Source organism: Penicillium nucicola, assembly GCF_028828085.1.
Source record: "Penicillium nucicola strain IBT 29836 chromosome Unknown utg000001l, whole genome shotgun sequence".
In the NCBI taxonomy this organism is placed as follows: Eukaryota; Fungi; Ascomycota; class Eurotiomycetes; order Eurotiales; family Aspergillaceae; genus Penicillium; species Penicillium nucicola.
This window is the reverse complement of record NW_026643125.1, coordinates 300581-323184: the sequence shown is the minus strand read 5'-3', so window position 1 is coordinate 323184 and position 22604 is coordinate 300581. Positions and strand designations below refer to the sequence as shown.

The 22604-nt window shown below is 51.5% G+C and overlaps 6 protein-coding genes across 6 annotated transcripts; 3 read left to right on the top strand and 3 right to left on the bottom strand.

The window, feature by feature from the left end:
• Positions 1 to 864: 864 nt before the first annotated feature.
• On the top strand, positions 865 to 12625 carry N7511_000127 (histone acetyltransferase TRA1; the record flags this gene model as incomplete). The annotated part of the gene is made up of 4 exons (XM_057122552.1): positions 865 to 916; positions 986 to 1143; positions 1238 to 11893; positions 11942 to 12625. 4 exons carry the CDS (start codon positions 865 to 867, stop codon positions 12623 to 12625), a joined length of 11550 nt encoding a protein of 3849 aa, XP_056988285.1.
• A 391-nt stretch (positions 12626 to 13016) lies between these two features.
• Positions 13017 to 13918, bottom strand: N7511_000126 (Saf4/Yju2 family protein; the record flags this gene model as incomplete). Its single annotated transcript, XM_057122551.1, has 2 exons — positions 13017 to 13570; positions 13627 to 13918. The coding sequence occupies 2 exons, from the start codon at positions 13916 to 13918 to the stop codon at positions 13017 to 13019; spliced, it is 846 nt and encodes a 281-aa protein (XP_056988284.1).
• A 428-nt stretch (positions 13919 to 14346) lies between these two features.
• N7511_000125 (anaphase promoting complex subunit CDC16) lies at positions 14347 to 16717 on the top strand (the record flags this gene model as incomplete). Its single annotated transcript, XM_057122550.1, has 2 exons — positions 14347 to 14443; positions 14505 to 16717. 2 exons carry the CDS (start codon positions 14347 to 14349, stop codon positions 16715 to 16717), a joined length of 2310 nt encoding a protein of 769 aa, XP_056988283.1.
• Positions 16718 to 17486: 769 nt separating this feature from the next.
• On the top strand, positions 17487 to 19003 carry N7511_000124 (uncharacterized protein; the record flags this gene model as incomplete). Its single annotated transcript, XM_057122549.1, has 2 exons — positions 17487 to 18516; positions 18567 to 19003. 2 exons carry the CDS (start codon positions 17487 to 17489, stop codon positions 19001 to 19003), a joined length of 1467 nt encoding a protein of 488 aa, XP_056988282.1.
• Positions 19004 to 19270: 267 nt separating this feature from the next.
• On the bottom strand, positions 19271 to 20948 carry xanG (cytochrome P450 monooxygenase xanG; the record flags this gene model as incomplete). The annotated part of the gene is made up of 2 exons (XM_057122548.1): positions 19271 to 20311; positions 20367 to 20948. 2 exons carry the CDS (start codon positions 20946 to 20948, stop codon positions 19271 to 19273), a joined length of 1623 nt encoding a protein of 540 aa, XP_056988281.1.
• A 703-nt stretch (positions 20949 to 21651) lies between these two features.
• Positions 21652 to 22289, bottom strand: N7511_000122 (DUF4149 domain-containing protein; the record flags this gene model as incomplete). The annotated part of the gene is made up of 3 exons (XM_057122547.1): positions 21652 to 21815; positions 21881 to 22151; positions 22203 to 22289. 3 exons carry the CDS (start codon positions 22287 to 22289, stop codon positions 21652 to 21654), a joined length of 522 nt encoding a protein of 173 aa, XP_056988280.1.
• Positions 22290 to 22604: the final 315 nt, after the last annotated feature.

Sequence of the window (22604 nt, the reverse complement as noted above, 5' to 3'; positions counted from 1 at the left end):
TTCTTTTTCTTTTGTGTACATGGACTTTTTGATCTCTTCCTTTCCGCGACTGGCTCCTCTCCCCTTTCGCGATCAAGTGAGCGGGTGGTGAGTTGGAACCAGTCTTAGAACCGTGTTCGGGTATGGAAAACAGGTGCGAATGGCGTTTCCATCCATCGGCCATGATGGCGATGGCTGTCTATGTGTTGTGTCTTTTTCTTTCAGTTCTCTTCTATTATTTTAGACCAATTCTAGGATCCGACATTGCCTTGGACCCCAATTGCGCAGTAGGGTAAACCTTCATGAGTAAAACTCAGAATTTCAAGAGAAATAGCATTCAAGTCTAACATGACAAGCACATTAAATAAATAACCTCGAGCAACGTTGTAAAACAACCGAGACAATAGCTGGCGTTCGTGATTGTATAGCCCGGGGCGGATCAACCACGGCCGAATAATTACCTAAAGCGGACTAGTGTTTCTTTCGGGGTCTCTGCGATAGCCCGCGTCTTCTGTTCTGCTCTCGTGAATATCGCGCGACCTCCAACTCCCCCCGATCGCCCTCACCACTTTCCCCGCGGGGTACTTCGATACACTCCTTCGCCTTCCGAACTTTCTTTCGCTCCATGGACTAGGCATATTCTACTTGTGGAAGACTCAATGACTTGATGATTCTCTTCCTTCAATCCTACCTATCACCCATCTTTTCGCAAATCGATCAAGTCCACACAGCTTTCGTGACACCACATCACAACATATGAGAGTCCAATTTTCCTCTGGGAAGATTGCGCACGCTCTGTATTTCTCAGCCGGCCTCTCGGCCCGGCCGTCATTGCTGTTTCTTTTTCTTTAGAGACCAGCCCTTTCCAAGGGTGCGATCGCAAAGATGGAGAGGAATATCGAGATTTACGCCAGCAAGCTCGGCGAAGAGAAGCTGGGTATGTTTTGAGCTCACTGCAATATTCGGCCATATTGTCCTTGTGCTAACCACTTGTCCTGCCCACTAGACGTGAAAGTCAGAGCCAATGTTGCTACCGAATTACGAGACAGCATTGAGCCCCTATGCTCGGGCGCAAACTACCCCATCTTCTTATCGAAGCTATGGCCGGTTTTCAAGACTATTCTGAAGGGAGACCCGGTCTTCTTCAGCATGTCTTATGAACAAGTGAGATAGTTTTGCTCTATTGGAGAACGGTTTCGTTCTCGATTTATACATACCTATGCGGCATTGAAGAACTAACCAGCATCTCCTTTCACAGAAACTAAGAAACTGCATCCTTGAAACGCTACACCGATTACCCATGGGCTCCCCCGATGTCGAGCCGTATGCCGTCGACATGGTGGACTTGCTGATGGAACTTGCGCGGATCGAAAACGAAGACAACGCAGTCCTATGTATGAAGACGATCATGGATTTGGAGCGGAACCAAGCAAAGGCTACTGCACACCGGGTACAGGCTTTCTTGGAACTGATCCAAGAGATGTTCCAGACCATGGAACAGGTCGTTCGGGACACGTTCGACACTCCAAACCAGGCCACACCCTCTGGTATGCCGTCGACGCCCAACACCACTGCACAGAATTTCCAGTCACCGCGCCCAAGCTCGCCTGCAACGTCCGTTTCAGATCTAGGACCAGATCAGCAATCCAGCAATGTCCTCCTCAAGGGAATGCAGTCCTTTAAGGTTCTTGCTGAATGCCCAATTATCGTCGTTTCGATCTTCCAGACACATCGTGCATCTGTTTCAGCGAACGTCAAGCTCTTTGTGCCTCTCATCAAGACAATTTTGTTGCTCCAGGCCAAGCCGCAGGAAAAGGCACACGCCGAGGCTGCCGCGCAGGGCACGATATTTACCGGCGTATGCAAGGAAATCAAGAATCGCGCTGCCTTTGGAGAGTTCATCACGGCCCAGGTGAAGACCATGAGCTTTTTGGCCTATCTGTTAAGGTTATATGCCCACCAGCTTCAGGATTTCCTCCCAACTCTTCCCTCGGTCGTTGTGCGACTTCTCCAAGACTGCCCGCGCGAGAAATCAGGCGCACGCAAGGAATTGTTGGTTGCAATTCGTCACATCATCAACTTCAACTACCGTAAAATATTCCTTGAGAAGATTGACGAACTTTTGGATGAGCGAACTCTCATTGGCGATGGTCTCACGGTATACGAAACCATGAGACCATTGGCTTACAGTATGCTGGCTGATTTGATTCACCATGTCCGTGACCATCTCAGCCGTGATCAGATCCGGCGCACTGTTGAGGTCTATACCAAGAATCTTCATGACGACTTCCCTGGCACAAGCTTCCAAACCATGAGTGCGAAGCTCCTTCTCAACATGGCAGAGAATATTTCCAAGCTCGAAGACAAGCGCGAAGCCCGCTATTTCTTGATCATGATCTTGGACGCCATTGGCGATAAGTGTGCTTCGATGAACCATCAGTTTAACAACGCTGTCAAGGTATCCAAGGCGTACAAGGTCTACCGAAAAGAAACAGAGCCATGCGCCGAGAACTATCTAGCAGAGAAGGATCAGCCTCCTGACTGGGATGAGATTGATATTTTCTCGGCTTCTCCCATCAAAACTTCCAGCCCTCGCGATCGTGGTGGTGATCCAGTTTCAGATAACCTCTTCCTATTCAGGAACTTGATCAACGGGCTCAAGAACATATTCCGGCAATTGAAGAACTGCAATCCGGATGATGTTCAAATCGACCCGAACAGTGTCCCGATCAACTGGTCTGAAGTTTCATATGGCTACAACGCTGAGGAGGTCCGCGTTATCAAGAAATTGTTCCACGAGGGAGCTCGTGTATTCCGCTACTATGGAGTCGACGAGCCTCCGCCCGATATGAATTACTCGTCTCCCTTTGACTTCTTGGCTAGCCAGTACACAGCGCCGATGTCGCGTGAAGAGAAAGAGCTTCTGGAAAGCTTTGGCACCGTCTTCCACTGCATTGATACCGCAACATTCCATGAGGTGTTCCACTCTGAGATCCCATACCTGCACGAGCTTATGTTCGAACATGGATCTCTCCTGCACCTACCTCAGTTCTTCCTTGCCAGCGAAGCCACCTCTCCGGCATTCTCTGGAATGGTACTGCAGTATCTCATGGAACGCATTCATGAGGTCGGGACGTCAGACATGACCAAGGCAAAGATTCTCTTGAGGATGTTCAAGCTTTCCTTCATGGCCGTAACCCTATTTTCCGTGCAGAACGAGCAGGTGCTTCATCCCCATGTGACAAAAATCGTTACTCAGTGTATCGAGCTTTCTGTCACCGCTGAGGAGCCTATGAACTACTTCCTCCTTCTTCGCTCCCTCTTCCGAAGCATTGGTGGGGGCCGATTTGAGCTTCTTTACAAGGAAATTCTCCCACTCCTTGAGATGCTCCTTGAAACGTTCAACAACTTGCTACTTGCAGCCCGCAAGCCACAAGAACGAGACCTATATGTTGAACTTACCCTCACCGTTCCCGCCCGCCTGAGCCACCTTCTTCCTCATCTGAGCTACCTAATGCGCCCTATCGTGGTGGCCCTCCGTGCAGATTCAGACCTTGTTGGACAGGGTTTGCGTACCCTGGAACTGTGTGTGGACAACCTCACGGCTGACTACCTCGACCCCATTATGGCCCCGATCATGGACGAGCTCATGACTGCACTCTGGGACCACCTTCGCCCTCATCCTTACAACCATTTCCACGCACACACTACCATGCGCATCTTAGGCAAGCTGGGTGGACGGAACCGCAAATTCCTCAACCATCCGCCAGAGCTATCATTCCAGCAATACTCCGATGACAACCCAAGCTTTGACATCCGCCTCATTGGTCCCAATGAGAAGAGACCTTTCCCTGTGGATATTGGCATCGACCTTGCTGCTGGCAAGCTCATGGAGATACCAAAAACTGATACCGCCAAAGCTTCGGACATTTATTACAAGCAGCAGGCATACCGCATGCTCAGCTCCCATCTCAAGCTTCAGATCGGTTACGATAACCTCCCTGAAGACCTGGCAACCTTGATCAGACTCCATGCGAATGACCTCTTTGAGAACAAGCCCGGTGCCATGGCTGACATTCTTGACAAGTCTGAGCGGTCAGCCTCCATTCCCAAGAAGGTGGCACAGGAAGCAATCGTGAAGAAACTGCTTAAGGCCTGTATATTTGCAACAACCATTCCTCAGCTTGAGCCGGCTGCCACAGCTTTCGTGGCCGATGTCTGTAAGCACTTTGCTCTCCTTGAAGTTGGCCGTGCACTGGCTCAAGCTAGACATGGTCGCAAGGCCTTCGATGTTGCAAGTGGCGAGGGTCCAGTTTATCTCGACTCCAAGATTTTGGCCGAGGCTCTCGTTGAGTGTCTCTCGTCTGATGAAGTTCATGTCCGGGAAGCCGCTGAGCAAGCCATGCTGGTTGTCAGGGATGCCGCAGGCGTCATGTTTGGCTCCCCTGAGAAGGCATCTAAGCTCCCATTCTTCCAGCACCTTGGCCGTGTATTCTGCCACAGCTGTCACAGTGAAGAGTGGTTCACTAAGGCAGGAGGCAGTCTCGGTATCAATTTGCTTGCGACCAAGCTGGACTTGGGAGAGGCATGGCTCTATGAGCGACATGTCGAGTTCTCTCGGGCATTGATGTATGTCATCAAGGACACTCCTGTTGATCTGCCTGCTGCTACACGCATCCAGTCACAGGACACCATAGCCTTAATTCTTCGGAAATGCGGCAAGCTTATCCCCAAGGAAGACTTGAAGAACGAGAAGAGTCGCTTGTATGCACTTTGTGGCTTCTTTGTTTACGAGCTTGGACACATGAACAAACATGTTCGAGAAACCTCTCGTCGTTGTTTCACCACCTTGAAGGAAGTGCTTGACTGTGAGGTACATGAGTTGATCCTACCAGTGAAAGACCGCCTGTTACAGTCAATTTTCAACAAACCACTGCGTGCTCTACCATTCCCAACTCAAATTGGCTTCATCGATGCCATCACCTACTGTCTCAGCCTTCACAATGACATTGTTACCTTCAATGAGCCTCTCAATCGGTTGATGTTGGAGTCTCTTGCACTTGCCGACGCTGACGATGAATCTCTCGCATCCAAACCGAATGAATTCAAGAACGCAGATATGATCGTGAATCTGCGCGTTGCTTGTCTGCGTTTGCTGTCCATGGCAATGAGCTTCTCTGAGTTTGCCAACACACCGCAAAATACCAGCCGTGCTCGCATTATCTCAGTCTTCTTCAAATCGCTGTACTCCAGGTCACAGGAGGTCATTGAAGCAGCGAATGCCGGCCTTCGGGACGTTCTCACTCAAACCAACAAGCTTCCTAAAGATCTGTTGCAGAATGGACTCCGCCCTATTCTCATGAACCTTCAGGATCCCAAGCGTCTCAGCGTCGCTGGCTTGGATGGCCTTGCTCGTCTATTGACGTTGCTCACAAACTATTTCAAGGTTGAAATTGGTGCTCGTTTACTTGATCACATGAAGGTGATCGCTGATGATACTGTCCTTGCCAAAGTGTCATTCAGTCTCGTTGAGCAGAACCCGGCCATGAAGATTGTTGCTGCCATCTTCAATATCTTCCACCTCCTTCCTCCGGCTGCTACTTCTTTCATGGAACACCTTGTCAACAAGGTCATGGACCTAGAGCTCAAGCTTCGTCGAACTTCACACAGTCCCTTCAGGAAGCCGCTCGTCAAATATCTCAATCGCTACCCCAAGGAGAGTCTTGCGTTCTTCTTTGCTCGCTTCAGGGATGAGCGCTTTGGGCGGTTCTTCGGACAAATCCTAGCCGATCCGGAAAGCGAAGGCCTGCGAAATGCAATTGTGGCTGACACTGAAGGGTTCTCTAATGCCGCCTTTGGTCAGGATCCCGGAGATGGCAAGAACACTGCCGCCATCAATGGTATCTATGTTGCGCACTCGCTCTGCTCTTACAGCTCAACCAAGCGCTGGTTGGTCTCGCACGCAGAGATGAAAGCCAAGCTCTTGACTTCTGGCAGGGATCTGGAGAGAAAACTTCGGGGCGACAGTCTGCCGGCCGACGAGAGACTCAGAGTTGAACAGGCCGAGGACCAGTTGATGGACATCTTCACCTTGTACTTGGATGAGGCCACCCACGACTTGGACTTCCTGTTCGAGGTCATTGATGGTTTGTCTGCCGATGAACTGAAGCGTACCCTCGCGCTACCTAAGTTCATTTACCGTAGCATCATCTCCAACGAGTCGATTGACTACCGCCGCTCTGTCATTATGCGTTGTCTCGATCTTTATGGCCAGAAGAGTTGTCCACAGAAGACTAAGACTTATGCCTTCCGCCATCTAGTGAATCCTATCTTTGCCATGGACGTCAAGGCTACCTGGAACAGTCCTCCCAATACCCCTAAATTGATGGACAAGAGCATGACCGAGTCCATTCAGAGCCGTCTGTGGAAGCCCCAGCTGGCTGACTTGAGCGAGGAGTCTAATCAAGCCGGTGTTGACCACTCGCGCATGGAACTGCTCCAGTTGTCTGCATTGCTCATCAAATATCATCACCAAACGGTGCAAGACTCTCGCAAAGACATCATCAAGTTTGCTTGGAACTACATTCGACTTGAGGACATCATTAACAAATATGGCGCCTACGTCTTGATCAGTTACTTCATTGCACACTATGAAACACCGTTCAAGATAGTGATCCAGGTCTATGTCGCTCTGCTGAGGGCTCACCAGAACGAAGGACGAGCTCTTGTTACGCAAGCCCTTGATGTGTTGGCTCCCGTTCTTCCCACTCGGACAGCCAACAGTTCAGGAGCGGAGGCACGGTACCCGCTGTGGGCAAAATGGCCTCGCCGTATCCTGGCTGAAGAGACTGCCAACCTGCAGCAGGTGATGAGTATCTTCCAATTCTTGGTTCGACAGCCAGATTTGTTCTATGAATCAAGAGAGCACTTCGTCCCTCTTATTGTTCCATCCTTGATCAAGATCACTGGCCCACCCAACACTTCCAACGATAGCAAGAAGCTAGCGCTTAACTTAATCAGCTTGATCTGGCACTGGGAAGAGAAGCGGGCGCATAATGCCGAGTCTCATAGCTTGACCAATGGCAACTCCGAGTCTCCAGTTGCAAGAAAGCGTAAGCTGGATGAAGCCCAGGAGCCTTCGCCATCTCCCGCTCTTGGCCCCCCCAGCAGCCGAGAGCGTTCCGACTACACAGTGCCCACCGATCTACGGGCGGCATTGGTCAAGTATTTAATCACATTCATCACTACCATACAGGAACGTTTCACTGTTCCGGCTGCTCAAATCCGGCAATCGACTACGCCCAAGCAGCAGAATCCTGTGCCTACTGGTGACATGATTAACAAGGCTATTTACCTTCTTCGCAGTCTTCTCTCGCCTGAGTACTGGGGCGATCTCGACATTGATCTTTATCAAAAGGTCACAGAGCCCATTCTGGTTGGAGAGAAGGGAGAGAAAGCCGAGGACAAGATAACGTACATGGTCAATACACTGCAAGTATTGAGGGTCCTCATCACAACCAAGCCACAGGAATGGATCGCCAATCGTCTGCCTACTATCCAAAAGCTTCTCGAGAAGCCCCTGAAGTCAGATAACCCCGAGGTCCAAGATTGTCTTCATGGACTAGAAGACGACATGGAAATCGTTCACAAGCTACCACCTCCTGTTCGTTATGTTTTGGAAGCCATTCCCGATGAACAGCCCGATGATGAAGATGCCATGGACACAGAAGGCACCCCTTCAGAGTTTGCTACTTACTTGTCTGCCATAGCGACTGAGACGCTTTCGGCCAGCAACTACGTGTCAAGCCTAAACATCTTGTGGACGCTGTCCAAAATCAAACCGGCTGAGATTGATACCCATATTCCCGCTGTCATGAAGGCGTTCTCCACGAAGCTAGCCAAGGACCACGTTGCTGCATCCACCCAAAATGGAGCCCAGCTCCAGAACGGTGCCGCAAAGCCCGCCGAAGGCGCTCCCACCCCCGATCAGCAAGAGTTCGAGCTGGGAGTCGATCTCATCCTCAAGACTATTGAACTCATTTCTATTCGCATGTCTCACCTTGGTGACCAACGGCGTCCGTTCCTTAGTGTTCTGGCACAGATTGTCGAGCGCTCACAGAATAATGAACTGTGCAGCAAAATCTTGGGTATGGCCGAGTCGTGGATCTTCCATTCGACCGAGTCTTGGCCAACCCTGAAGGAGAAGACAGCTGTTTTGCACAAGATGCTACTCTTCGAATCTCGTCCTGATCAGACAATGCTGAAGAAGTTCCTTGATCTCGTCATTCGAATTTATGAGGACTCTAAGATCACTCGCACTGAATTGACAGTGCGCTTGGAGCACGCTTTCCTCATCGGCGCAAGAGCACAGGACGTTGAGATGCGCAATCGGTTCATGCAGATCTTTGATCGAAGCTTGACCCGGCTTGCAAGCTCTCGTCTCAGCTACGTTCTTACTTGTCAAAATTGGGATACTCTTGCTGACTCTTTCTGGCTGGCCCAAGCATCGCATTTAGTGCTGGGATGTGTTGATATGAACACCCCTGCCCGCTTGCACCACGAAGACTTCACCCTCTTCCCTGCCTCGTTCCTCTTCGGCAGTGCTGACAAGGACCCCAGAAAGGCCGACATAATGGTTGACAGCCAGCTTGAAACGTTTGTCGCCGAGCGCAGGAAGTTCATGTCAGACATTGGCGATCTCAGAACTCGGGATCTGATTGAGCCTTTGTGCCAGCTCCAGCACACTGATTCGAATGTCGCCTACAAGCTGTGGACTACTTTGTTCCCCATATTCTGGTCTACACTGTCCAAGGAAGATTGCATTGACCTCGAGAAAGACATGGTCACATTGCTTACTCGCGAGTACCACCACAGACAACTTGACAAGCGCCCCAATGTTGTTCAAGCTCTCCTTGAGGGTACTGTGCGTGCTCGTCCACGGTTCAAGATTCCTCCCCACGTCGTGAAGTATCTGAGTCGTACTTACGACGCATGGTACACCGCTGCCACCTACCTCGAACAAACTGCCATCGATCCTATCATCGATACACCTACTGTGCGTGAAAGCAACCTCGACGCCCTCGTTGAAGTCTACGCAGGTCTACAAGAAGACGATTTCTTCTATGGAACATGGCGCCGCCGATGCAAGTTTGTCGAAACCAACGCCGCCCTCTCGTATGAGCAGCAAGGAATGTGGGACAAGTCCCAGCAACTTTATGAGAATGCTCAGATCAAGGCTCGTTCCGGTGCCATGCCATTCTCGCAGGGTGAATACTTCGTGTGGGAAGATCACTGGTTGATCTGCGCCCAGAAACTCCAGCAGTGGGAGATTCTTAGTGACTTCGCCAAACACGAGAACTTGAATGACCTCCTGTTGGAATCCGCCTGGCGAAACATTGAGAACTGGCAGAGTGAAGGAAACCGAGAGCAGCTTGAGTCATTGATCAAGTCCGTCTCTGACGCTCCTACGCCGAGACGCACCTTCTTCCAGGCCTTCATGGCTCTGCTCCAATATCACACTAAGAAGGAGAACATCCAAGACTTCAACAGCGTCTGCGATGAGTCCATTCAACTTTCGATTCGGAAGTGGCTGCAGTTGCCCAAGCGTATCACCAATGCTCATATCCCGATACTGCAACACTTCCAACTTTTGGTCGAGTTGCATGATGCCAGCCATATTTGTGGTAGCTTGTCTCAAACCAACGAGCGAAACTTGGACACCAAGTCTGCCGAGCTGAAGCTATTACTCGGAACATGGCGAGACCGTCTGCCCAATCTCTGGGACGACATCAACACATGGCAGGATCTTGTCACTTGGCGTCAACACATCTTCCAGCTCATCAATGGCACTTACCTCAGTCTGTTGCCCCCACAGACCAACAACGTGGCAAGCAATTCTTACGCCTACCGCGGCTACCATGAAACAGCCTGGATCATCAATCGCTTCGCTCATGTGGCGCGTAAGCACCAGATGCCAGAGGTCTGTATTAACCAGCTCAGCCGTATCTATACTCTCCCGAACATCGAAATCCAAGAGGCATTCCTCAAGCTTCGGGAGCAAGCCAAGTGTCATTACCAGAACCCCAAGGAGTTGAACAGTGGTTTGGATGTGATTAACAACACCAACCTCAACTACTTCGGACCGCAGCAAAAGGCAGAGTTCTACACCCTAAAGGGTATGTTCCTTGCCAAGCTGGATCATGTCAATGAGGCAAATGAGGCGTTTGGGGTTGCTCTCTACTACGACCTCCGCCTTGCTAAGGCCTGGTCTGAGTGGGGACAATACAGCGACCAGCGATTCAAGGCTGATCCAACCGACTATGAGTTAGCCAGCAATGCCGTCAGTTGCTACTTGGAAGCGGCTGGTCTTTATAAGAGTGCGAAGTCCCGGAAGCTGCTCAGCAGAATTCTATGGCTTCTCAGCTTGGACAATGACGAAGGCAAGATCGCAAGTGCTTTTGAGAACTTCAAGGGAGACACCCCGGTGTGGTACTGGATCACCTTCATTCCCCAACTTCTCACCAGCCTGTCTCACCGCGAGGCTCGCCTCTGCAAGGCTGTTCTGGTCAAGATCGCCAAGCTCTACCCACAGGCTCTCTTCTTCCTGCTTCGTACCAACCGAGAGGACATGCTGAGTATCAAGAAACAGCATGACCAAAAGCAAGAGAAGATCAACCGTGCCCGGCAACAACAACAGGGATCATCACCAAGTGTCAAGGCCACTCCTGGTGCGGATGGTTCCCCTGCCCAGAAGGCTCAGGCTGCTGGAGGTGCCAATGCTTCGCCAGCGGTACCGGCTGCAAACTCGCCGGCCACCCAGAACATTGTGCCACCGCAGAGCCAATCCCCTGCCCAGCCTCAAAATCCTGTTCAGGCATCCCCTCGTCCAGGGCCAGGTCAAAGTCCAGTGGCTGGTCAGACTCCGGGTCAAGCTCACCTGCAAGTTCCTGGTCAAAATGGAACACCTCAGAACGCTGCTGCCCCTGCAACGGATGAGAAGGAGCCCCTCAAGAAGCCCTGGGAGTACTCTGATGAGATCATGTCTGGTCTTAAGACTGCCTTCCCGTTGCTTGCTCTCTCTATGGAAACCATGGTTGACCAGATCCACAAGAACTTTAAATGCCCTCCTGATGAAGATGCGTACCGCCTCATTGTTGCTCTTCTTAATGATGGTCTCGCTTACGTGGGTCGTATGCCTGGATCTTACGCACAAGACTTCAAGTTGCCTGCTGCGACTGAGGCGAACATTACTCGCTTCGCGGAGACCATTCTCCCGGCTCACATCCGCAAATCTTTCGAGGCGGACTTCGTTATTAAGAAGCCTACTATGAACGAGTACATCCACAAGCTTCGACGCTGGCGCGACAAGTTCGAGGAGAAGCTCGATCGCCGGCCTCAGCAAGGCTTCCTCGAGGCCTACTCACCGCACCTCAGTGAGTTCCGCTTCCTCAAGTTCGACGAGGTTGAAGTTCCTGGCCAGTATTTGCTCCACAAGGACAAGAACCAAGACTTTGTCCGCATCGACCGTTTCCTTCCAGATGTGGACCTGGTACGCGGTATTGGTGTCTGTCACCGCCGCTTAAAGATTCGAGGACATGACGGCAGTGTTCAAGCATTTGCAGTCCAACATCCCGCCGCCCGCCACTGCAGACGCGAGGAACGCATTCTTCAATTGTTCCGGATCTTCAATGGCCTGCTTGCGAAGCGCAAGGAGAGTCGTCGCCGCAACTTGTACTTCCACTTGCCGCTCATGGTTCCTCTGGCACCGCACATTCGCCTGGTTCGCGATGATTCTTCGTACATCTCTTTCCAGGGTATCTACGAGGACTACTGTCGAAGGATGGGAATGAACAAGGATGAGCCAGTTCTCTTCACAATGGATAAGATGAGGTCATTGGCGGAGACAAAGCAGAACGTGAGTTTTCTAGCTCCCAGCGTTGAAACCCAAACTAATCATTCGCAGCGCTCGACCGATCAACAGCAGATTCTTCGCACGGAAATCCTTACCGCCATTCAAGAGAAATGGGTCCCCAGCACTGTCATGCTGGAATACTTCCAGCAAACATACCCGAACTTCTCAGACTTCTGGCTCTTCCGTCGCCAATTCGCCTACCAATATGCGGCAGTGGCTTTCATGACCTATGTGATGCACATTGGCAACCGATACCCCAACAAGATCCTCGTATCTCGCTCGACTGGTGACATCTGGGGTGCCGAATTGATCCCCACTATCAACCCTGCCAAGGCATTCTTCTACAATCCTGAGCAAGTGCCCTTCCGTTTCACACCCAACATTCAAACCTTCCTGGGTCCCATCGCAACAGAGGGTGTCTTCGCCTGTGCAATGATGGCAATCGCACGCTGCCTGACAGAGCCACGCCACGAACTGGAGCAACAGCTCAGCGTCTTCGTGCGCGACGAGATGATGTTCTGGGCTACCGCGCAGCACCGCAGTCCCCTTCCAGTGGGACAACTGCGTGATCTGGTCTACAACAACAGCGAGATCATCGTCAACCGTGCTGTCAGTCTTGCCAGTCCGCCAGAGGGCAACCTGCCTGCTAATCAGACCACCATCGATCTGATCTCCAAGGCAGTCAACCCTCAGCACTTGGCTTCGTGCGATGCGTTGTGGATGCCGTATCTTTGATCGGCTTGCTTGTTTCAGCTTTTGCCGTTTCGCAAAGCGTTTCTTTATGCATGGCTATCGTGTGTTTTCTCAAGCGGGGGTTTTGTCTGGGTTTTGCTTTTTCTAAGCGCGGCGCTTCGAGGTGCGCGACTTTTGCTTCATGTTACAATGATTGTGATACCGATTTCTTTCTTATTTTAATAGTTGAATGATGTCTTTGTTAGAATTTCAGACTATTATGTATTAGCTCCTAATGTATTGATTCGCTTCAATTTTTTCAATGTCGTAGACATCTGTAGTATTGATATTCTGACTAGACTCAACGCCCCAAGTAATCCTCAATTCGTTATTGCGTAAATACCACCCAAACTATTGTTCAAGCGGCGGAGTAGGCGATGGTATGTATTCGACTTTAAACCAGGGATGGCTTCTTCTTGATGCCCAGACTGTTCACACCGCCCTTCTTGGGCCGCTTCACTCTGGCAAAGGATGCCGAGGGAGGCGGCATAGCTGGAAGTGGCGCAACCGATGTCTTTGATTCAACGCTTGCAGCGGGTGTGTCCTCCTCATCAACAATACGTTTGATCCTCTCGCCAGAGGAAGTCATGAACGCCTTGCGAGCAGCCTCCTCATCCTCTTTCTCCGCTTGAAGTGCAGCCTCATCAATATCTTCTCTCACAGTCTCCAAAGCAGCCTCCTCGCCCAAGGCCTCGTTGCGCTCTATGCGCGCATTCCGAGTACGGATTTCGTCCAGCGCATCCGCAATCTGCATTTCGCGCTTCGAGTCAAGCATTTTCTCTTCGAGCTCAGCCATCTTGTCGCGTTCCAGCTGCTCCTGTTCTTCGCCTTGTTCGCGCTCCAGTCGGTCGAGTGTCTGTTCTTCTGTTTCGTTGTATTTCTCGTCTTTGGAGTCGCGCCATACTTCGAAGTTACGCTTTGCGCCGCGTTCACATTCGTAGTCCATATCTAGCGGATATTGTTAGTGTTTGGTGTCTTAAATAACGGCCGCGAGAATCACTTACTCTTTGGGTCTGTTCGGAAGGTGATCTCGCCGCTACATCTTGTACAGCGAATGTAAAACCTGTACATAGGAATCGATAGGTATCGCTCCTCCAGTGTCTCCTTTCGGGCGTTGAACTTGCGACCTCGGTAAATGAATTCGCCGCAGTGTGTGCATTTCATTGAAAACGGTGCCATCAACCGGACGGTGATCACTTTCGGCCCGCTTTTGCGGAGGTGCTTTGGCGTCCGCCCGATCGCCGAGGGATCGAAGTCGGGCGGGTAGTACTTGGTGAGGACTTTTCGCTCAGCCATTTTAGTGAAATGATCTGTCGAGTGAGAAAGTGAGGAGGGAGATGAGCAGACGAAGTGTTGAAGGTGGCGTTGATAAGAAAGCTTCGGGGATCAAATCGGATCACGTGTAATATTGGTCACGTGTATTTCCGATGAGGCAGGACCATTCGCAGCTCTTCCACCTCTTGTAAAGCTTGCGTTGTTAGCTTTGCCCCAGACAAACTGAATGAACAAGTATCCAGTCCTTCAATCTCCTCAAAATTTTATTGCGCAGTCCATACCTCTATGCTTCCATAGCGACATCATCTCGCACGGGCCATTGTTTAGTTCAAAATAAAAGGACCCGCTCATGCACCAAAGTTGCCCGCAGCTGGCATTTGCTCTATTCTCCGACCTCCATGCCTGATACCTCCATTGATATTAGGTTATCGCGCGTCTGACCTTTCGCAATGGAAAGGTTCTTGCGCTCCTGGCGACAGGACGCCTTGAACCGCGGCCAGCATGATTCCGCAATCTACATTGGCGACAAAGTCCTGGCGCTCACCAGTAAGCATTGCGAGACTTGGCGATTCAATGACTTGGAAGGAATGCTAAATCTTCGAAACAGACAGTGACTCCGACGCGTTCTGGCTAGCCCAAGTCCACTTCTCTAACAACAATTTCACACGCGCCTTGGCCCTTCTCTCCCGCAAGGACCTAGTCTCTCGAAGCACCGCCTGCCGATATCTCGCTGCTCATTGCTACATCAAGCAAAACCAGTTCGATCAGGCCCTGTCTATCCTTGGGGAACATAACCCCACTGACCTCATCCGTAACAACCACACTCGGCGCAAGATCCAGCACATCAACAACCAGAGCCACGTTACATTGCGCAATGGGAAGACCGCCACACCGCGTGGTGAGCGAGCCGAGGAGCGTGAACGAGATGAAGCCAATAATGTACGATTTGAAGCCGCGATGTGCTACTTGCGGGGGCTCTGCTTCTCCAAGCAGAATGCGTTTGATCGTGCCCGGGACTGTTACAAGGATGCCGTACGGATTGATGTTCAATGCTTTGAAGCATTTGACCAGCTTATGAAGAATTCACTGATGTCTCCTACGGAAGAATTGGAATTCCTAGAATCCCTTGACTTTGATTCAGTCTCATCCCCCGACCCGATGATGGCGCAGGAAGCCGCCCACTTTACCAAGATGCTTTACACCACTCGCCTCTCCAAATACTCATCTCCCGATATCCTCTCCGATGCCACCGAAACTCTTTCCACACACTATAATCTAGCAGAGAACCCGGACATTCTTCTCTCCCGCGCTGAAGCTCTGTACACACAGTGCCGCTTCCCAGAGGCTCTGGAGTTGACCTCCTCCATCCTTTCTACATCCCAATCGCCCGACCTGACAACAACAAATACCAGCATACCTGCTCAAAACAACCTTGGCCATGCGCCTGCCATCTATCCGCTCCATCTGGCTTGTCTGTACGAAACCGGTGCCACAAACGCTCTCTTCCTATTGTCTCACATGCTCGCGGACCATTCACCAGAAGAACCTTACACGTACTTGGCAATCGGAGTTTACTACTTGTCAGTTTCAAAGGTTGCAGAGGCGCGACGATTCTTTTCCAAGGCCTCATTACTAGATCCACACTCGGCTCCAGCTTGGATTGGGTTTGCGCATACCTTCGCTGCGGAGGGTGAGCATGACCAGGCGATCGCCGCTTATAGTACTGCTGCTCGACTTTTCCAAGGCAGTCATCTTCCGCAACTCTTCCTGGGTATGCAGCATCTCGCTTTGAACAATATGTCCCTTGCACACGAGTATCTATCTGCTGCATATGCCATGTCCACCGGAGCGAAAATTGGGTCGGTTCCCAAGATTTCAACTGCTTTAGCAGTCGGGGGGGATCCACTCGTCCTCAATGAACTCGGTGTTGTCCATTATCATTTGTCCCACCTCGACAAAGCTGTTGAGTATTTCCAGCAAGCGCTGGCGCTGGCTGCTTCTCTTCACTGTGAACCTAGCGCCTGGGTGGCCACCCGTGCTAACCTGGGACACTCCTTCCGCCGGATGGACCTCCTTCCCGAAGCGCTCAGTGAATATGACGAATGTCTTCGCGTGGGCGCCGGCGGGAGCAGCATGGGCTCTTCCCCATTCTTAGGCGGTGGATCGGGTGGGTCTGCTGCAGTCGCTACCTCATCTAGTGTGGGAGGCTACGAAGACCGGGGGTTGACTGGTTCTCTCCATACCTCTCGTGGACTGGTGCTCCTGCAGCTGGGACGCACCACGGAGGCTGTGGCTGCCTTGCATGAAGCGGTCCGTGTCCTCGGGGCTAGTGGGGGCGGTGATGCGGCAGGCGGTGCAGGCGTGGCAGGCACTCTGCTGTCCCGCGCGCTCGAGCTTTGGGCTCTCGAAGGGCGACAGCAAGGTCGCCAAACCTTCGACGAGGACTACCGTGCTGCCTGCACACCTGTTCCCATCAGTCCAACCAAGCGACGGGGATCCAACCGATCTCGCGACCTCAAGGGCAAAGAGCGGACTGCACCCGAGGACCTGTCTCGACGACGCGCGCGCCAGGAGCCCGTTGTCGAAGAATGGACGGACGAGGTGGCACATGCCACCCCTCAGACTGAAGAAGATACTGTGGAAATGGATCTCGATGATGCGGCGGATGGACTGCTACGACGTGCCCTCGGCCGGGTTCGCCCAAGCCGGCAACGTCGCGCAGCCGTCCCCGCCACGCCCGAGATGGAGACCGAACCCCCTGCCCCATCCGGGAGTCGCAGTCGGGGGATCAGACATGGACGAAGCCACTCCCGACAGTGATTGGATTCTCCGCCAAATTTTTCATGTGTCATTTTCTATGCATTATAGCGGGCGTTTTCGGGAGCAATTTGGCACGACAGGGGGGGAAATGTTACCTCTCCTACTTGATCCTCTAGATAGGCATTCTTAGCATTGCAGGACTCGCGTCGTTGATTTTTTTCCCCGTTCCCGAGTCCACTTTTCTGCAGCGATCCGTTTCATTTTCCCAATGAAGTTGGACGGTCAACCTAAATTTAACTCTAATCTGTTGGGGGCTGTTTATGTGGCGCCCTAGTGACTAGGGCAACGGAGTGTAGTATACCAGTATACCAGGACGTGCACGTCGTCATCAGTCAAGCCATCCCATCTTTCTGGTCCAATCCTTGTCCTCACTGACTTTGATACTAGTTAGTGATAGTGCGTAGATCTGATTTTCGACTGGCAGTGCCCCCTATAGATCGCCACTCCAGCGAGGTCCAAGGTCGTAATAGGGATTAGTCACCCACAGAAAAAAAAACAGGGTCCACGGTAAGGCGCCTCCCCCCTGGCGTTGGAGTTCTTGGCGCTGTATGACGAGTATGGGGTTGATATGTTTCTCACTTCTGCTTATATCCAGGTTCAGGATGCAGTCTGGTTCATGCTCGGGTAAACACTCTTCACCTAAGTGAAACCAGGAAGTATTTCACAGCCTCCCTTTCCCCATTCCAAGAATAGCCCCAGAATGCCCCAAGAGCGATGACGCCGCAGACCCACCAGCCTCGGGCAAGCCTCGCCCAATCCCCAGTGGCACATGGGGGCGATCTCGCGGGAGCTGTGCCCGTCCAAGGCTCCTTTCTTTCTGTCTTCCTCAACCATCACACCCGTGATGGCGGCCTACATCCTCATCCGACCGCGACGCGGTCTGTCACTCCTTTCCATAATAGCCATCTTCGGCTTCGGCGTGATCTTTGTGCTCTGGTATGGCATGAGCTCCGATAGAAATTACATCCACCCGATCTTGACGCAGCTCATCCCCGCCGGTCATTGCGCCTGTCAAACCTCGACCACCTTCCAGTGCTCGACCTGCCTCACCTGTCCCGAGACAGGGCTCCTCCACGACGACAGACACCCCCGGTGGAAGTTCGATTACGCGCGCGACGGCCGCAATGAGGCGCTGGATCAGATGCAGTGTCGAGCGGCGTTCCCAGGGTTATTCGAAGACATTGCGCGCGGCGGGAATTTCTGGTCCAGTCATGGGGGTCTCTCCATCGCGGAACTAGACTCAATACCGGTGGAGCAAGGGATGGCGCGCGCATTCATTTCCAATGGGGAGCTCTATGTTGTTTCAGCGCGGTCCAAGGGCGAGGATCATCGGAGGAAAATTTTGGGGACGTTGAGTTCTATTCATCGTGCGCTGGCCGCCGACCCGGAACGAGCTTCACGACGCGATATTGAGTTTGTCTTTTCGGTGGAGGACCTGGTAGAGGATGTGACCAATGGCGATTGGCCGGTTTGGGTGTTTTCGCGAACGCCTACGGAGCAGGGGGTCTGGCTCATGCCTGATTTTAGTTTCTGGGCTTGGGACAATCCGAAGAACTATATCGGCCCGTACGACCAAGTGGTGGACCGTATCCAACGCTTTGATATCCCGTGGGAAGAGAAAAGGCCCCAGTTGGTGTGGCGGGGGAAGCCTAGCTTTGCGCCGAAATTGCGACGCGCGTTGATGGAAGCCGCTAGAGGCAAACCGTGGGGCGATGTGAAGCAAGTTGATTGGACGACTGGGGGGAATGTGCTGAAGATGGAGGATCATTGTTCTTACATGTTCATTGCCCATGTGGAAGGTGAGTTTGCCATTCGCAGGGGGGTCTGCACAGGCTAACCGTGTACTCAGGTCGCTCTTATTCGGCCTCGTTGAAGTATCGACAGGCCTGTAACTCGGTCATTGTCGCACACAAGCTTCAATACATTCAGCACCACCACTACCTACTGGTAGCGGATGGGCCCAACCAGAACTATGTCGAGGTTGAGCGTGATTTCAGTGATTTGGCGGAAAAGATCGAGCCTCTGGTCGAGAACACGGAGCGCGCGCAGCTCATCGCCAAAAACAGTGTCACGACATTCCGCCAGCGATATCTCACCCCTGCCGCCGAAGCATGTTACTGGCGGGTCTTGCTAGACGGTTACGCCGGCGTGTGGAACAGCACCGTCCAACAGTGGTCTGAAAAGATGCACCATGAACGCGGACTCCGGTACGAGTCCTTTGTGCTTCTGGAGAGCACGAAGATGTTCAAGTTCGATGCCTCTGCCATAGACGATTGGCAGAGATGAGATGAACAACCTGAAAGCATCCGGATCAAAAATTAATACTTAATTTTGCATACCCCCATGTCCAGTAGAGTTGGACCAGCGATTTTGGAGGCGAAAGTTGCCTTTTTTGCCCTTTTTGATGTGATACCACGAGAACGAGATTCTTAGACGAATAAATACATATTTGCTTCTGTTATGATCTATTTTATTCATTTTTCCTACTGAAATTTCAACTCAGCTCCGAGGGTATTCCCTGTTTGTGTCTCCGACTGGCTGCTGGGCCAACTGTTACCATTTCCGAATCGACCACTTCTTCTGCACATCCCAGCGCCGGCCCATCTGGACAGTCAAGACAAAGGCTTCAACTCGGTCAGAATAACCCGACAACCCAACGGAGCCAGAATCCCACCCTGTGCAAATCAGCATCATTCCAAGGAGATATAGAACCAAGCAATGACCTACCGGGGTCATCTTTAACTGATACTCAGGATCAACAACCCACGCAACCCTCCCCAATAAAACAAACAAGAAGATCTTAATCTGCAACAAGGCAAACCCCTGCCCAAGACACTTCCGCTTATGCGCGTTGAACGGAATATAAGTGCCACGCACCGTCTCTCTCCGGAACTGGGCCTGCATCTCCTCAACCGTCGTCCCCCACCGCTCAGGTCTGAATTCGCGCGCATCCTCCCCCCATACCGCCGGGTTACTATGCACTGCCCACGCATTCCATCCCACGAAAGTCCCTTTCGGAATCGGTAGTTCTCCTCCGAGCATGGTATCGGACAAAGCCACTCGATTGATAAGCTGACAGACTGGCGGGAACAGACGCAGTAATTCCAGAACAACAGCGGTCAGATACGGCAGCTTGTTGACGACTTCTTGTTCAGGATCGGGACATATCCTTGCCGTGGACTGAATCTCCTCGCGGAGCCGCTCCTGGATATCAACTCGCACGCCCAATTGCCAGAACATACTATTGACAAGTTGTTGAGTATTCTCGTGGGCCGTCAGGAATGTTATCTTGAGATTGTTGCGGAATTGCTTCTCTGTGATGCGCCCGCTTTTGTACGCTTCGCCTAGCATGTGCGAGACCATTTCCTCCGACTTGGACGGGCTCTTCTCGTGGGTTTCCAGCATGTCCATGACCTTGGCAAAGAGACGGTTGTCGAATTCGTGCATGATTTCGTAGGCGCGTTTGCGCGAACGCAGGAGCCAGGGAAAGTGATCTAGATCTGGGAAGCTGAAGTACATTGGTTTGAAGAGCGTTGCTTTGATGATTGATTGGAGAGCTTCGATGCGAACTTGACCGGCTGGCTGGCCGAGGCTCTGTATGATTTCCTGTTAGTATATCAAGATCGGTCTCGTTATAAAGGGTGCAGACCTTGAACTCCAGATCCAGGAAATTCTCCCCCATCACATCAACCGCCCACTTCTGCACATCGGCGTTCACCAGAATCCCCTTTCCAGCCTCGGTATCTCTCTGCAGGCCAATCAGGATGTCAACCAATCTCCTGGACTGCTTCAGTAATGAAGAAGTCTCAAACATCTTTTTCTGCAGCCCCGGTTTCATAATCGAGGTGAAAAGCCTCCAGTTCTCGTGCGCATTAATGATATTATCACCAACCAGCGTCGCAATAACAGAATGGGGAATCTTCTTCTGGCTGCCAGCCTTTGTATACAGTTGGTCTTTCCGGAAAATTTCTGTCAGCCAATCTGGTCGGGAGACGAGAATACTCCATCGTCCTGCGAACCAGACCAGCACTGCCCCGTGTTTTTCTAGCGGTGTGCGGAACCAGCGCTCGTAGATCTCATCTTGGCCCATTGAGGACCAGAGACCGAGGACTGAGACATAGATTGGGATTTTGGGGAGACGGGGCAGGTCGCTTGGGGTGTGGAGGTACCATGTTAGGAAGAGCAGAGGTGGGAGGAGGATTGATATGGCGAGATAAAGGATTGGTATCATTTTGGTGGATATATGGTTTCCGAGCGGGAGATGAGAATATGCAAGCACAGCAGAAGGAACACCGATGGTGATATCGTCTTGTAATGCTGGTCATCTTGGAGCGGAGTGTTTCGACGTGCCCTAATGCACCTAGTGTCAGCGGAAGTCAACACGGTTGCTGAGGTCACTCCTGTCCAACGTGACGGACTTCAGCTGTATAGTGGGTGTAGCTAGGTTGAAATTTGTTCAAAGTTGGATTATTACGATATAATATACAGGTGAAATGCTCGTGTTGAGTATGGGGCGGAAGTAGATGGCTCGGTATATGTCAAACTCCAGCAACATAGATGAGCGAGCTAGGGGTGGTATATCAGAATTTTCATACTATACTATCGGGTGGAATTTACACAACTTGTGCAAAATGTCGCTGGCTCTCGCCACCTGTCCAGACTGGCTTCTAGTGTTTGTGATCATATCACCTCTGGTAATGACGGTATTTGTTATGAACAAGCTCGCTAGAGGCAACGTAGCTCCATTGTACAAAGACTGAAGATTAAAAGGTCGAGAGCGGAGTGGATTTGCTAATTTACAGATAGCTGGTGCAGTTTTTGCACGAAATTGAGTCCATTTTTGCATTACTGCAACAGAGATCGGGTACCTGACGAACAGACCTTTTCATAGTCTTTCCGTATCCCTTAGAATCTCAATATCGTAGATCAATATTCTAAAGCCCTGCCACAAGAGTTGACGACAGCGAGAATCCATAGACAACAGTGGCGATCATAGCAATGGCATTCAAATGAATGACCATGGCGTGGTTTCGCGAAAAATTGCGATTGGCCCGGTCAACCTTGGACCCATTGGAATCGCCATCGGTATTTTGACTCTCTAGCAGCCAAGAGCGAGAACCATTAGTCAAGTCTTCACGGCAGATGAATTCGCGTGTTGCGTACCTTGCAGCGCCCTTCTCACCAAAGCAGTAGTTGTTGTCTTCGGCCCATACACAAACCAATTAAGACAGCCCATTAATCCAGTTACTGCAAGAGACCCAGCGCTCCACGGATTTTTTATTAGTGATAGGACACTGTAGGGTGGGCAGGTCGCTGCTGTCAGTGCCGTCAGGCCAACCTGAGTGGCAAAGTAGACGGGGAAGAGACGTTTTTGGAGGACGATAAATTCCTTCATTGGAAGGGCTTGGAAGCAGATCTTGGTGTTGACGAAGCTCTGTCCATGAGGTTAGCTCGGTGCCGTGTGCTGACGTTGGGGCTGTCCTACCTGATACAGCTCCGTTCCGAGGAGGGCACCATAGCTGAGGAGGTGGTATGGTAGGAGGTTTCCCACTGTTCTCAGGAGTGATTCCATGTTGTTGAAGATGGGAGACTGATGTTGTAGCAAGAGTTGAGAATCCCGAGAGTCGATGGAAGAAAAGTGGAAGTTGAGGTGGTGACATTCAGCCTATGAATCCTTGGCGGCTTACGGCACGAACAATGCAAGACTTGCAGATATCAGCTATGACTGGCCGTTGGAATTGCAGTTCAGAATTACGGCGACTGCACAAAACGTTTGGTTTGATTGGTTGGGTTGTTACATGGGCCACCCTTTAGCCCTAAGTGAGGCCACCACACTTGTCGTAGATCGGCCATGACAATTGAACACATCAAATGAAAGACCACTTTG